Source organism: Anguilla anguilla, chromosome 5, assembly GCF_013347855.1.
Source record: "Anguilla anguilla isolate fAngAng1 chromosome 5, fAngAng1.pri, whole genome shotgun sequence".
In the NCBI taxonomy this organism is placed as follows: Eukaryota; Metazoa; Chordata; class Actinopteri; order Anguilliformes; family Anguillidae; genus Anguilla; species Anguilla anguilla.
Window position 1 is genome coordinate 62,784,491 of NC_049205.1, and position 16,249 is coordinate 62,800,739.

A 16,249-nucleotide genomic window follows, 5' to 3' on the forward strand; every position below is an offset into this window, starting at 1 on the left:
CTTCAGTTTGCTCCGATGCTTTTAATGGTTTGTCAAAACCGATTGCCTGGAACCATTTGAATAGAACTTTGTTCACTGGTCTTTAACATTTAAGATATTCTTTTTTTTTTTCTTAGTTTTTTTTTTTTTTTTTTTAATTCAGAGAAGATGACTTATTCCATTTTTTTAAGTTGTGCCTACTCAATCGCATTGAGTTCTTTAAAGTGCTGTTATCTTCAGTGAGGTATTTTGGCCTCTGCATATTCGCACAGCTGAGCTCTGTGTTTGTTTTGTCTGTGTATCACACTACTCACACTAACAAAATGATCAAGAAGTTAAATTCATTGACCTTGTTGTTCATCGTTCTGCCCGTTTGTTCACCTGTTGTAGCATGTGTAACAGCTTTTTATGTAAAAAAAATTCCCATCATGCACATGGTTTCTCGCATAACTGTGTGTGAAATGGTAACACCATCCTCGTGAGAGTGATGTGTGTTGCTGAAGATGCATTATGAAGCGAAATTTCCTCTCCAATTTAAGCCGTGTGTAAAAGCTGATTTAGTTAACTGTTGTGAGATTATTGTCCAGTCCTCCGCTCTGCGTGCTGATGTCACGGCTGCAGTTAATGTCATTTTATCTGTTAGTGAGAGGATCACAGCCTGAAGAAAGCAGCATTTAACAGACTGCCTGCTGAAAGAAGGACGCTCTCGGAGTACCCATGTTTCTCTGGATCTCAGTGGGTTTGGGCAGGATCAACTTCAGTCCTGGAGGGGCTGCAGCGTCTGCAGGTTTAACTCCAGTCCTGGAGGGCTGCAGTGTCTGCAGGTTTAACTCCAGTCCTGGAGGGCTGCAGCATCTGCAGGTTTAACTCCAGTCCTGGAGGGCCGCAGCGTCTGCAGGTTTAACTCCAGTCCTGGAGGGCCGCAGCGTCTGCAGGTTTAACTCCAGTCCTGGAGGGCCGCAGTATCTGCAGGTTCGACTCCAGTCCTGGAGGGGGCGTTGTATACACAGGTTTTTAAAGAAAAGCAATTATATATATATATATATATATATATATATATATATATTATTTTTGGTCTTTTTTCATTCCATAAATGTGTGAATAATTTGGTGGATTTTTATGGTTTGTCGTTTGTTTTAAGGACACGCTATGTAAATCTTTGAGTTCGCTTCTTAGAATATATATATATATGTGTGTATATATATTCATATATATATATATGTATATATCTAAATGAAATATTTTGCCCTAATATTTTTTTCCAAGGATATGCTGGTAGCAGATTGATATGACTTTTACATTTCTCTGGAATAGGGATGAGTGATAGAGAGTGAGAATGGGGCAATGTTTACCTGGGTTTATTGTAGAAAGCCAGAAGGCCTTTCTGGGGTCAGATTTTAATGCTTGGTGTGGCGTTTCCCAGAAGAACACCAGTGCAAACGAAGGACATTTGTTTGTTTTCGCTGGAATAATTGGGGCTTTGCTTGTGATGGTGCTTGCGCCAGCCTGTTTTAATGCTCTTGTTTTTGCCTTGTGCCTTCTTTAAATATTCCCTTACCCATTGCCTGCTAGCCACGTTTGCACACCTGCATAATCATATCTCTTTACCAGTGCTGTGATGGATGTGGGTAGCCCCCCCCCCCCCCCCCCCCCCCCCCCCCCGCCCTTTTCATTTTTTATGTTCTTTTATGTTACCTAGCAACCAAGAAGTTCTTGACTTAAGATAATTCAGTCCGCTTTTATTTTGATGCTATCCGTGTTTGTAAAGTGCAGCGCTACTTTTTTAAACTCTGTTCCACCAACGACGGTGCTGTGTGAACTTCTTGCTTGTAGAACAGCGAGTTGACCCGAGTTTCTTGGATCAAATTTGCCGTCAGCTGACTGAAGGCAGGTGACTGAGCTCTTAGTACCCCTGTTAGCATTATTCTATAAACAAATGCAAGATCGGGAGGTTCAATATAATGAAGTGTCAGTTCAATGACGGTACGTACAGTATGTGGGATTTGATCGAACCACGATTTACTCACAGAACACTATTTGGTGTATTTATGAAAAGAAAGTTCACAAATAAAAGAGTTTTAAATTAAAATTTCTTTCTGAATTTATTGTGAGAACTGCAAACTCCTACATATTCTAATATAATCTTTGATGAAATCCATCTTATATATGGCATCTAGAAAGCTAACTTCACCAGCAACCGTCAGAGAGATTTGACAAAAAAAAAAGTAAAGAGAAATAAAACTCGTTCACAAAGCAGGGTCACACCGAATTGGGCTTCATAATTCTTTAATGAAATTCAAATTAACCATGTGACAGAAACGCAAGAAGCAACAGGCTGAGGTGTGACCTGGAGAACCGCTCGAGTTCAGCTCCTACACGTGTGTGCACATGGATGTACACACACAGTACATACATGTGTGTGCAGACATGCTTTTACCAACATGCCACATGTATGTACTATTAGTCCTGGGGTGTTCAGAAGGGAAAAAAATGCATAGATTGTAAAATGTCACAATTCCACAAAGCGTAATGGTAAAACACACTATTTATTCAGAGTTTGGTCCTTAAAAGAAAAGACATACAAACAAAAAGAAAACAAATCCTCGTTTCTTTATAAATGATCGAGAGGGTTTTGATCCGATAGCACAGCAGCCACGCATTTCAGAGTTGTTTTTAAGATATTGCAATACTAGCAGCTGTAGTGTGTTTGGAGGGTGGGGTGGGGCGGGGTGGGGCCTGGTCAGGGGCAGGACATGTGCAGGGAGGGGGAGGGGCAGAGCTTGGTTAGGGAGGGGAGCGGGATCAGCGCACCAGGGGCGACTGCTTGAGGGAGATGAGCACAGATCTCATGCGGGACACGTCCTTGGCCTGCTTGCTGGATTTGGGGTTGAAGTCGCAGAGGCGCGCCACGCGCTCCCACTCGGTCCCGGGGTTCCCCTCGTCCATCTCCGACACCATGGCCTCCTCCGCCGCTCTGGAAGAGGAGGGAAACGCCGTCATGGGGGGGGGGGTCGCCCGCGTTCGGCTCGGCCCTCCGTTACCTGGGGGACCACCTCCCACAAAGCCCCGCCCCCTTCAAACCCAGCTCCGCCCCTCTAATCTCCCACTAAGGGTTAAGGGTCACAGGGCAGCTAGTAGCCTGACTCCCGGCTCGCCAGCTCAGCTTTGCCAGGCTACGTTAATTTAGAAACAGCCCGATTCAAAATGGGATCTTTTACCTTTATCAGGATGTTGCACATGTTTGCTGAGCTTAAAAACAGCACCTGCTGCTGTTACAGTTTAATATACAAATTGAAGTTTTAGTTTTTTTTAACTACAAGGGTTTGCTTTGGGGGAGGGTAAGAGAGGCGTCCAATCAAGTCCTTGGAATGGATGCCCACATGTACACAGAATTACCAACTGTGACCACATCAAAAACAAACGATAGTTCTGGAGGGTTCCATACAGCATGCCCCCAGCCCTCTGAACAAGCTCGCCTGATTCCTTTCCGACTTAACGTTTGTAGAAAATAAAAACCGCTTGTAAGCAACAGACAGTCAAGTCGTACTGGTCTGACTTGCAGTCCGTGAAGCAGCCTGGTTGATTAAAAACTCAGTTCTTGTGGGAGAACTGATCGATAACTTGCTCTCCACTTCTATAGAATATTCTTTCAAATCAACAAAAAAAAATGTAATGTACTGAATATTCTATTGACTTTCATTCATACACTTGTCCTTAAGGAGGACCACTTCATGGCAAGTTAATTTCTTTTTTAACAACCAGAAAAGGCCTTTAAAAGCCAAGCTCGCCACGCTGAGATGAAAAAGCAGGGCTCTTACAGTGTGGGGAACGCCACAGTCTAGAACTTAAAGTGCCCGTTTGGTTTTTAAAAAAGCACCATGACTATCGGTTTGGCACAATATAGACCCCAACAGGCCACCATCCGTGGCGCTGACGGATACGGAACTTCCCGCCTTTTTCGCGGGCTGAACGTAACCGCTCAAAGACGGGCGGCGTGGGGTCCCGTCTGCGGAAAATTAAAAATCGCAGGGTCTCCCACTCCCCGGTCTGAACTACAGACCGAAACGGGTGAGAAAAGGAGGCTTTTCGACGCAAGCCCCAAAACGGCCTTGCCAACGGAAACTCGCCCCACCCCACCCTGAGAGAATGAAATCTCCACCGCCAGGGGGTTTGTTTTTTTAATAATAAAAGAAAGGAGGTCTCTAGACTACGGCACGACACACACAGCGATGGGGATGAGAAGCCAATGGAGATCCAACGTCACAGGATAGTACAGATACGCACAGGACCAACACACCACCACCACCACAGAGAGAACACCCAGCTGCTAAACTAGGCAGTGGACAGGAAGGGGGGAGGGGGGGTGGGAATGCAATACGTCGGGAAAAACGCCTTAATTCGGCAGTTACATATATATTCGTTAAAATTCTTTCACTTTTTTTTTTTTTTGGTTTGTACTTAACTGGTCATGGCGGTAGCAAGGATGGTTAATGTGTGTGCTTTAAAGGTGCGAAGGAAAAGACAAAACAAAAGGAGAAACAGATCAGAGGTCAGATCCAGGAGGAGAGGAATGAAAAATAAACCAGCTTTTTTAATGCAGATGACACAAGCGGAGCATGCCTTCCCTACGGGCGACGGTCAGTTCTGGAGGGGTCTGAGGAAGCTTAGTCTGCAGCCGTCACCACCTGCTGAGTGTTGGGGGGGGGGGGGGGTGTTATTTTAAAAATAAAGTGCTTTTCTGGAATTGGGGGGGGGGGGGGGGGTCTGGCTTAACGAGTTGAATTACAGGTGTGAGGGCTACAGCACTAAGTGCAGCACTAAGCAGGAAGTCTGCCTCATTAATATTAATTAACTACAGCGGCCTACCACACAAGCTTTTCTCCACTCTCACACGTTGTACCTTCTACATGATCTAGCTCTCGGTGTTTGAAGCAACCGTGTATCCTAAACCCTGCGGCTGGATCTGTTCAACACGCGAGGCACACACCCACAGCATTTCACGCATTAAAACTCAACGTTTTAATGAAGCCGGAGGGACCCGCACTCATGGCATCTCAGAGCAGAAGTGCTGATCTAGGATCAGTTTGCCTTTTAGCTCACGATGGACAGTCTGGATACGTACAGAGAGAAACTGATTCTGGGTCAGCACTTGTATTCCAAGACCAGGGGAGGCCACTGATATGCGATATCCGAACATTCTAATGCTGATGTCACAATCGCTGCTGGGAACTGAAACCATTGGAGTTCTAGAACACTGACATTCTAGAAAAAAAAAGTCTTAAAAAAAAGGGTTAAACACCTTTCAGAGGCTCCCATTGAAACCCCTCAGCTTCGGCGTGAGCTGCACTGGCCAAAATAGTACAGGAAAGGCTTCTTCCTGCACCCCCTCCCACAGACAGGAAACTGCCCCCCCCCCCCCCCGTTTTTCCCTTTTCTGTGGGGCGGGGGGTCATCTGTGCTGATCCTCAGAGCTCTGCACAGTTACTGAGTCAGCTGATCATCTAGATAAGTCCTAACATGAGCTTTTTCCAGATTCAGTTTGATCACATTTGACATTTAACACATATGTGACCATTAGTGGAAATATAACTCCGATATCAATCAGACACTTTCAAATTTAAGAAGCTAACAGTCATCAGCAGTAACTAAAAAAAGGCTGAAAGGTTGAGAGGGCTCTAACCTCCATTTAATCCAGTCTGAGCAAAGAACACACAGCTGCTTCAAACAAAACTACTACTGCTCCACTTACAATCACAACATTCACCAAATCACATCTGCATGAGCTAGTGCACAAATCGACAGTAAAATAAATTTCAACTGTAAATGAGCAGTTAAGTAGTTTGACAGGTACACATAAATTACAATAGAAGAGTGACTTATCTGGGGAAAAATACATAAAGGATGAGAAAATATGGAACAGAATATGAAATATTTTGATGAAAGAATTTGAAACGCTACAATAAATAAGATTGGGGAAAGTTAGAAATTGAGCATTTCCCTCAAGTAAATCTTTGATAGGGTCACAGAGATGATCCTCTGATTGACAGTCTCCCATTAAAGCTCCCTCTAGAAGTGAAGTCTGACAGGCTCTGATTAAAAGGATGCGTTTAAATACATAGCAGGAATCTCTCTTTTAACTGAAGCTACTGCAGCTGTGCTTTGTGTGTGCTAATTATGGAGGGGAGAGGGACCAAACCCTCCCCCCCCCACCCAGGCCTCGTGATTAATCACAGCTTCAGCACCGTTATATCAGTCACAGTCACACACTGCTGCCAGGATGCTCTGTTTTCACAAAATGTGCTCCACTGACTGTACAGGAAGGCTTCCCTAATTTCACTGATACGAGGCGGACGAATGCAAACGATATTTAAAATAAATTTTTTAAAAACGGGGGGAAAATGGGTGTTAAATAATGAGATGTTAACAGTGTGTGAAACGGAAAGGGTGTTAGTTTTTTAGCAACATACACATAACCAATCAGCTCAGAGAAGGGCTGTTTGTAGAAGTCCTCATCCAGCACCCTGGACCCAGCGGTGTCCCGCGGGAAAGCAGAGAGCAGGGGAGAAGAGAGAGAGAGAGTGGTAAAAAGAGAAAGAGAAAAACATAGGAGAAAAAGGAGATGCATGCACACAAACCCAAACCCAAACATCAGAGACAGCTTATTGCTTGGGAGACCACTCCCTCTGTGTAACTTCCTGGTTTGACTAAGGAGTTCCTGTTTCTAGTAAAGTAGTGGGATCATGTGTCATTGTAGCAAACTAAACGTGCATCTAAAACTATTCTAATAAATTATCAGGTAGCATGCAGCAGTTCTGAGATCAAATTCATGATGGCACAGTAGTTTTTAAAAACATAGCTGCTGTCAGAATAAGGCTTCTTATTTGAAATACTCTAACCCTCCAGACAATTTTCAAACAGATGTTCACCCCTGTTTAGTACAATACACTAATTTCATGCGATTGTATGTTTTTTTTTTTTTTTTTACATTTCTCTGTAAATTCCCAGGAATCTCCCGTATCTGAAGAGCTGGTGTTTAAAAATGTGTACGCGACCCCAGACTGGGCACATTACCAACTATCCGTCACTGCGATGCAAGCGTGCTCCGCCCCCCCCCCCACGTCTGAGTCACAGCCTCTGTCTTTAGGACTACATAAAACGGGAGTAGATGTGCCTCACTCTGTCATTCGGGGCTGAGATGCATGCAAATAGGGAAAGTGGGCGTGTCCTGTTCCCGTTGGGGGCGTGTCCCCGAGAACAGACTGTTACCTGTTGTTGACTTTGGTCTTCTCCAGCTGCTCGTTCTGGCGGTTATGCCACTCCTCCAGCTCCGCCTTCGCCTTGTCCTTCCACTCTGCCTCCTGCGTGCGGGAGTTAGCGTCTGGGGTGGGGTGGGGTGGGGTGGGGTGGGGGGGGCAAACAGAGAGAGAAGAGTGAAGGAGTGAAGACAGGTTGGGGGAGGAGAGTAGAAAAGGGACGGGAGGAGAGGATGGACACAAGAATAGGAAGAGAGGACGTGCTCCCTTGAAGATGCAGGCTTCCTCTGCACCTGTTCCACAGACCGTGTGCAGGTGAGAACAACCTGGCCAACGCCTCACCTGCTCTAATGGTGCTCACATCCTCACCTCTGATCTGGGATCAGCTAAAACACTTGCGCTCTCACCCAGCACCCGCCAGCTGCCCATCAGAGACTGATCTGAGATCAGCGGAAATGCTCTCTCTCTCACTCAGCTGTTCATAGGCTGATCTGAGATCAGCGGAGACGCTCGCTCTCTCACCCAGCTGTTCATAGACTGATCTTGGATCAGCGGAAATGCTCTCTATCTCTCACTCAGCTGTTCATAGGCTGATCTGAGATCAGCGGAAATGCTCTCTGTCACTCAGCTGTTCATAGGCTGATCTAGGATCAGCGGAGACGCTCGCTCTCTCACCCAGCTGTTCATAGACTGATCTTGGATCAGCGGAAATGCTCTCTATCTCTCACTCAGCTGTTCATAGGCTGATCTGAGATCAGCGGAAATGCTCTCTGTCACTCAGCTGTTCATAGGCTGATCTAGGATCAGCGGAGACGCTCGCTCTCTCACCCAGCTGTTCAGAGACTGATCTGGGACCAGTGGAGACGCTCGCTCTCTCACCCAGCTGTTCATAGACTGATCTGAGATCAGCGGAGACGCTCGCTCTCTCACCCAGAACCTCCAGTCGCTCCAGCTGCTCCTCCCGCCACTTGCGCAGGCTCTCGGGCTCGGACTGCAGGCGGTCGGCGCTGGAAATGGCCGCGTACGCGTCGAACGAGCCGTTACTCTCCTGCACAGCACAGCCACACACACGCATGAGACTAAAATACACACATACATATACACACACACACACACATAAGACTAAAATACACACACACACATAAGACTAAAATACACATACATATACACACACACACACATAAGACTAAAATAGACACATACATATACACACACACATAAGACTAAAATACACACACACATAAGACTAAAATACACACATACATACACACACACATAAGACTAAAATACACACATACATATACACACACACAAGACTAAAATACACACATACATATACACACATGCATAAGACTAAAATACACACATATACACACACACACACATAAGACTAAAATACACACATACATATACACACACACACGTAAGACTAAAATACACACATACATATACACACACACATAAGACTAAAATACACACACACATATACACACACACAGATAAGACTAAAACTCACACACACACACTCTCACACACTCACTGACACGCATGCGCGCGCTCACACACACACACAGACACGCACACACTCTCTCTCACACACCCGCACACGCACGCCTACATGCACACACATTCACAGACACACTCTCACACAAAATAACAGCAGTCACTGGCAGCCACGCAGCCAGAGAGGGACAGTCTTCGCAGTGTCAGAGAGGAAATGGCGTTGGCGTCTGTTTGAGCTTCATTATCCCCTCCTTCCCTTTCACACCCACCCCATCTGCACAGGCAGTGTGACCCACCGGGTGGCTGTGCTACTCTCACTGACAGACTCACACGCATTATAACACACAGTCATACGCAGCCATTTTAATTCAATAAACTGTGGTTTTACCATGAGGTCAAAATGATGTCAGAAAAACTGAAATGGAGGTTAAAATAATTTTTCTTTTTTTTTTAAACTTTATTTCAGGCTCCTGAGCTTCACCCCTGCTGTGACCGGCTCACAAGCTACGATATGGCCATCCCTGAAGAGGTGAGGAGATCAGGTGTTTTACCTCGTGTATTTCTCCGTTTACTGGTCCATCGACTGCATCTACAAGCAAATAAAAAAACACCCATCAGTTCAGCTGCTTGACTTCACATTTGAGCGGTGTGTCGTAAAATCCCTCACAAATTCCGAAAAGCAGGACCATTCCACACCATTTCTATGCCATGGACACAAACGGGGTGAATGATTTATTCCTCCAAGGGCATTTTATGCCAGTATGCTGCCCAGTTTCACTGGCTCGACAGTTCCCTCCCCCTCCACCTCAGCTAAGGTGTGCTCAGAGTTCTGGCACAAAATGGCTGCCATGCATCACCCTGGTGGGGGCTGTACTTCAGCGGTGAAAGTGAGTTCTCCCTTTACTGTAAATGCCTTTGAAATCATGCAATGAGAAACCAATATGAAAAGCAATTTTTTTCTTCTTCTCCGTCTTACTACATTGCCAGCTAAAGTTACTTCACTCCCCCAGCAGTTTCCCAATGCCTCACCTAGTATGACGGTGGCCTGCGCTCCACTAATATAAAGTTCTTTTCCAACTTTCTTTAGCAGACGAGATTCAGAAAACCAGAAGGCGGTAAGCAGTCATCTTTCAGGACAGCGCCACCTATCTGCAGGGAGGCCCTTCGACGTGTGACAGAGTGCCAGGAGAGCTGATAATTCCAGAATCAGACGGACACGCTGTGAGGCTCCAGCGAGCGTCCCTGGCCATCGCGCAGCGGCCTGGCGACGGGCTTTATCGCAGCGCCAGGCCTACCCCCCACAACCCCCCCCCCACCCACCCCCATCCCCCGCCCCCACACACCCGCTCCTCCACAGCGGGCCTGGGGCTTATCTGTTCCCGCGGATACCGCGCGGTGCGGGAGAAACCTGCCCTTCCCTGCTCCCTCAGAGCGGATTAAGAGAACACAACGCCCTTCAGGGGCGGGACGGGAGCGCGGGACGGGAGCGCGGAAACGAGCGGGACGGGAAATGAGCGCCCTTACGGCTGCCTCCGTCTGCACAGCGGATTCTGGGGCAGCGGTGTAGCACAGCAGTACCCCTTACAGGAAATAACTGCAGTTCAACTGCAGCTGTTATGATTGTAATTTTTACTGCATTTTAACTGCGTTATACTTCAGTTAAACTACAGCAGCTGCGCTAATATTTTGTACGGGACTGCAGCGTATTTGAATGGCGACATTATGATTCGTGATATCTTCATACCACATCCTCACGCCAATTCCTCCTATAAGTCAGAAAAAACAGGAAGTAACTTCAGTGTGTTTCCATCCCCATTGCATCCCATAGCAATCGTAGCAATATTGCACTCTGAAGGAAGACATTTTGGCTCTGCACCAAGTGTCTGTCTGAAGCAAGAATCCACTTGTGTTACTGTTAACCAGCTATAGCCCCCCACTGGGATGACCTTTCCCATACCCAGTTCCCCACACAGTGGGCCTAAACTGTCACATGCAAATATTATGTTCTGTGCTCCTGGCCTCTCAAAGCACAATATCTGAAACTCTCCCGGGCATCTTTCAAGTGTGGCTACCCTCCGCATCACATCACTCCATAACCGACACAGGATAGCTATGGCTTCATTACTTATTTAGACCCCAGCGACTGGGTAACGGTCGGTTGTGTTCGCGAAAAACAGGTTCGGTGGCAGGACATTTGAGATTCTCCCCATGACGGGAGGGAGGGAAATGGTCTCGGATGACGGTCGGCGAGGGGGGGGGGATTTAGCGTAGTCCGCCCGGAGACCCCCACGTGCTCTCTGCAGCACGCGCTCGGAGGAAATGACATCATCACGGACGCTTCTGTTATTCGCGCCCGGTGTCTCTGTGCCACCGGAAGGTCACGCCGCACTACAGGAGGAAGAGGAAGAGGAAGAGTAGTGCTTCGCTCTGCAGTCCCTGTCCTCCCGAGCGCGCTGCTCTTCTGCCAACACCAACAGGGAGGGCATTTTTTTTTAAAAAGGAATCGTTACAAAAGTTCATGCTCTCGCTCCAGGAGTGTGCGAAACGGCCTTGGTCTCCAGGCGCTGAGGTGTAGCAGTAAAGTACTCATTTAAATATTCTTGGTTGTAAACTGTACTTTAAAAGCCTCCCCTCATTTGATGTACTGAATAATTCAGTTGTCGATATAATCGAAAACCTCACGTGAGGGGTATGCGTTGGCTGCCTCCTCCGCGACACCAGAGCAACAAGACCAGCGACGGCTTCAGGGTGTTTGGCCTTTGGGACAGCTACTGTCCCAAGTGCTAAATTTGGAAACAATGTGCAGGAGGACACACACACACACAATTTGGAGTAATTATGCACCAGTGACCAATGAAAACAGTCAGATTACAGTACTTGTGCCACTGCATTGGTGACTACTGCTTGATGGGAAATCCTTAAAACGTGTCGGTTTCTTGGGCATTCTCTTCGCCGATTACCTGACTTCCTGTAGACTTACACCTTCACTTCCCCAGTCCAAAGGTCATTATGACAGCAGCCATATAGCCTACAACTGGCTACGGAAATGTGGTCGACTCAGACGTTACCTGGTACACCAGGCTTGATAAATAAGGTATTTAACACACATTTTATGGATTGTGTGCATGCAAAACGCTGCATAGGCTACACATCCATTAAGTCTAAAGCACAGTCAATGGCTGATGTATTATGTTTCTTCACTCAGGCCCGTAATCAAACATGCACATGACCAATGGACAATTGAACAGTGCTTTGAAACTGCAATCGGTGCTTAAACGCAAATGGCTTACTCTGCACAACCTCTATACACTGGGACTAAAGTATCAGATGGCCAGCACTTATTATGCGGCAATATCCTCTCCTCGCGGCTAACTGACAAATAACGTCCCTGTTTCACAGTTAACGCGCAAATGTGAAGTCTGCCACTCGGGTTTGATAGATGTGTAGTCGGTAAATGATTTAAGAGTTCTTTCTTAACTATCCAGCAGTAAGTAAGCTAGTGAATATGAAGAATAGCTATGCTATCGGGTAGCTAGCTGAATAATGGAGTGTTTCCTGTTTATGCCTATCTGCCAAATCGAGAATTTGTCTTGAATTAAAAATCCACATCAACAGAAAAAAATCTTCAATATAGCAAATGACTCTTCTTAAACCGTTCTCCGACCTTCCAGAATTTTCTTTTTATAAGTAAGTTGGCAAGTCACTAGATACAATGTTATACAGCGAATCTAGCGGGCTGACGTTACTTCAGGTCACGGTACATGTGCCGTTATGTTTGCTTGTTACTAACTTATCCTAGACACATAGAAGTTTATATGATGTGATGCCGTGGATCGTTTTCGGGTCCCTACCGTCCGCATCGGGTTCCCCTGTGATGTTATTGCTAAGTGAATCTGGGACCTCTCCGCTGTCCAGGATGCTGAAGCCCTCATCGTTCTCGATCCCCGCGATCTCGCTCTCTTGCTGGGCCAAGAAAGCCGCGGCGGGGTCCTCTTCCGCACCGACCCCGTTCCCGGCAGCAGGCTGGGGATCGCTCAGCATGTCGAAATCGTCCATGTTTATCTACCTAAAAGTAACTATACCGCTAAGGGGAAGGGGGGAAACAAAACGCTTTCAGTGCGAAACACTGTTGGCAGGGTAGATCGACACTAAAGAGGAGGAGGAAGGAAATTAAAAAGGAGGCTATGGAACAAAGCGGAAGCGTGACCATAGCCAATCAGATACAAATAATCGCGATGGATGGTATTTTTAACCAATCAGTCGGCGTCTAATGTTAGGATGAACCAACTGAATGCTTGAACCTGGCACGTACGTGTCCCATGACCAACAATGTGCACTGGGACGTCGAGAAGGCGAAGAATGCTGAGTTTGAGCAATGCCGACCGGCGGATGCGGTGGGTCGGACGCTGGACAACACTACTGCGTCACCGTCGAGTTTATTTATTATTATAGGGTCATCTACCCTTTATTATAGGAGCCTACTTGTGAATGTTGGGTTCCAGATGTTTTGCGCCTTGCAGTTGGAAAAAACCTTTTTAATAATCTTAAACTTGACGAATTACTTTAAATTGCTGAGTTCAAACATGTAACTGAAATATGCTGCAGTTTTTTCCTCTGCTCTGCTTTTAATTTGCTGTTACACTGTTGTCTCATTCCCCATTTGATGTTTGTAACTCGTTTGTCTACTGTCTTGTGTGAACTTTGTAACTTTGTGTTTTATGTCAGGTCCCCCTTGCAAAAGAGATTTCGATTTAAGTTGGGTTTTCCTGGTTAAATAAAGGTAAAATAAAAAGAAATTAAATTAAATATCCATTGTCTTTAGGAATGGATTCGGAAGTGTTTGTTTTCCCAGGCAAAATTCTCTCTGTGTGTGAATGAGAGAGCGAGACAGAGAGGGGTGTGTGTGTGTGTGTCTGTATGTATGCGTGTGTGAGAGGGGTGTGTGTGCATGAGAGAGAGAGACAGAGAGGTGTGTCCGTGTCCAATCAAATCAAAATTGACTATGTTTGCTGGAGATCTAGGTGCAGAATTAATAATATGCATACATTTTTCTTTTTTAGAATAAATAGCAAAGGGGAAACAGCTGTGTCTTTTTACTACTGCACCTCTGGGACAGACACGCACGCACACGTCAGTGTGCTTGAGCGTGTGCCTGCTACAATGGGCAAAAAAGCAACGCAAACTGGAAGAGCGCGATATCGATGTTCTTACGTCATCACAAAGCCGTGTCAAGCAAGGACAACGACGGTGCTTATTCCATTCCTAAATTAAATGTTGAAACCTGTCTCACAAAATCACATAAAAATCTTCCGTGTGCAAAGTCTCATATTTGTGCGAGAATTGTTGAGAGGGCAGATTCAGCAAAGTGCTTAGTAAAGAAATCGTGCCAGAAACAAAAAGGTCATTTGAGTGCTTTGCCCAAGAATGAGGCTGACTCTGTTCACACCAGAGCCATGTTGGAAGTTATCCGTAAATCTTAGGCGGTTCTGATCAGCAAATTACACAGAAAATCAAGTCCTGCACCTGTTCACATAGTACGTCCACACGGAGAATTTCCAGAACATTTACGGGTTAAGATTCATGTAGGCGAGGAGTTTAAATCTATCCAGGCCTAATGTAGTGTGTTTGAAACGATGTGAATCCTGTGGAATGTGACTCCACTCTCAGAAGAATTCCAAAAAGGTTCTCCAGAGAGGAACTCTTTTTTTTTAGTTCAAGTGTTCTTTGTCGGGCAAAACGGCTAAATCTGGGAACTTTCACGCTTTTCACACCTATCATAAAGGGTTCCATAAATAACTAAAAATGATTCCCCCATGGAGATAAGCCATAAAACCCTTTTTCTCTGCGTGTACAGACTGTCCTGCTGAAAGGTTCTCACTGGCTTTCCTACAGGGTCAACATTGAATGAATGAATGAATGAATGAATCATTGCATTTATGTACCACTTTTCTGAATGCTCAAAGTGCGTTACAGTGATGAGTGGGAACTCCACAGTGTTCCCTGCTAGCTCCACAGTGCCTCCTGGTGAGAGAAATCGGTAGCACATTACTTAAGGCTTGCCAGGGCCTTAAGGTTTGTCACTGCTTCAGATCCCATCTGGGCCATAGACGGGGATTGAGGTTTGTTCATTTGTTTGTTCGTTAATTCATTCCTTAAAATAAAATAACCTTGACTGAATTGATGTGAGTCCTAATTAGATGATCACTCCATGCAAGGGGTCTGATCCACCTCGTGTCTCATCCCAAATTCAACAAATCTGGGGTGACTAGGATAAAAGATAAATGCTCTCTTTTGCCACAGCATTTATTATGTTTATGATTATAAGTATGATTTTTATTTTTATGTGAGCTCAGGCAGAATGATCACATTTTCATTTAGCTAAATAGAGGGGGCTACTTAATTTAAAGAAAACTCAAAACCCAAAATCCCTCTCACTTGAAAACAGCTCACACTGCAGAAGTGTTTTACAAGCAGTCTTCCCCTTTCCTTTACAAGATAATCTGCGATTATTTTTGTGAACCTATGACTGTGGTGGACAGGAATTTCAGCTCAATCTTAGTAACCGTGTAGCCGATAAAGAGGAGACACATGCTCCCCAACAGCTGACAGCAACCGCAACTGGCACACAGCTGCCACTGCAGCAACTGCAGTGTGTTGCCTCTTAGAACTGTGAGAGAATATTACAGCCCAGAGGAAAAGGGTAGGTCTTGTTGTAGGCTGTTGAGTCTTCTTTGCTCAGAATATGATATGTTTTTTTTTTTGTTTTTTTTTATTGTCAGAATGGTCTGCATTATGTGTGAATGAAACACACAAACAAAAAAAGTACATTTCATGGACTGCAATCAATCCAGTGACCACAGGAGCAGCACTTAAATTTAGTTGTTAACCCCCACGGTGGATTAAACTTAAATACAACTTTTCATACTACTACCCATATTTGTTTTTTTTTGTTATCTCCCTGTGTTATCCATCTATCCATCATTTATACTTATTCCTGGTCAGGTTTGCAGGAGGTAGTGGAGCGTATCCCTGCGTGCATTGGGTGAGAGGCAGGAGTACACCCATCGCAGGCAGGGCACACACAGCATTCACTCACATACTCATACCTAGGGGCAATTTAGACTGTCCTATTAGCCAAACCTGCATGTCTTTGGACTGTGGGAGGAAACCCACGCAGACACAGGGAGAACACGCAAACCCCACACAGAAAGCCCCCGGCCAAGATTCGAACCCCAGACCTTCTTGTGATGAGGCAGCAGTGCTGCACCACCATGCCACCACTCCCTGTTATTGTTGTATTCATTTTTTTATTATTTTATTCTGTATTATTTTATTTATTGAGCTTTATATCATATTTACATTGTTTTCTTTGAAATTGTTTTGATTTTAAGTCTGACTGTAAAGCACAATCAGCTACATTTTATGCATGAAAGGTACTATTTAAATAAAATGTATTATTATTATTATTATTATTATTATTATTATTATGGTTTAAAAACGTAATTTTGTCGTCC

General features: G+C 45.3%; 1 protein-coding gene across 3 annotated transcripts; it reads right to left on the minus strand.

Annotated features, from left to right (window-relative positions):
• Positions 1-2,248: 2,248 nt before the first annotated feature.
• Positions 2,249-12,921, minus strand: clta (clathrin, light chain A). 3 transcript variants are annotated; one of them, XM_035419280.1, is made up of 7 exons: positions 12,587-12,921; positions 9,287-9,324; positions 8,163-8,280; positions 7,246-7,357; positions 6,447-6,500; positions 4,443-4,478; positions 2,249-2,953 (listed from the first exon to the last, which is right to left on the minus strand). In XM_035419280.1, exons 1-7 carry the CDS (start codon positions 12,789-12,791, stop codon positions 2,782-2,784), a joined length of 735 nt encoding a protein of 244 aa, XP_035275171.1. In that variant the 5' UTR covers positions 12,792-12,921; the 3' UTR covers positions 2,249-2,781. The 3 variants fall into 3 exon arrangements, with proteins under 3 accessions (XP_035275171.1, XP_035275172.1, XP_035275173.1); XM_035419281.1 differs by lacking the exon at positions 4,443-4,478 and having other exon boundaries at positions 12,587-12,920; XM_035419282.1 differs by lacking the exons at positions 4,443-4,478; positions 6,447-6,500 and having other exon boundaries at positions 12,587-12,916.
• Positions 12,922-16,249: the final 3,328 nt, after the last annotated feature.

Coding starts and splice junctions, on each gene's coding strand:
- clta (XM_035419280.1), bottom strand. CDS start 12,791: ATGGACGATTTCGACATGCTGAGCGATCCCCAGCCTGCTGCCGGGAAC. Junction 6,501..7,245: donor AAGACCAAAGTCAACAACAG/GTAACAGTCTGT, acceptor CGCTGGGTCCAG/GGTGCTGGATGAGGACTTCT. Junction 2,954..4,442: donor CCTTGCTACCGCCATGACCA/GTTAAGTACAAA, acceptor CTCCTCTTCCAG/AGCGGCGGAGGAGGCCATGG.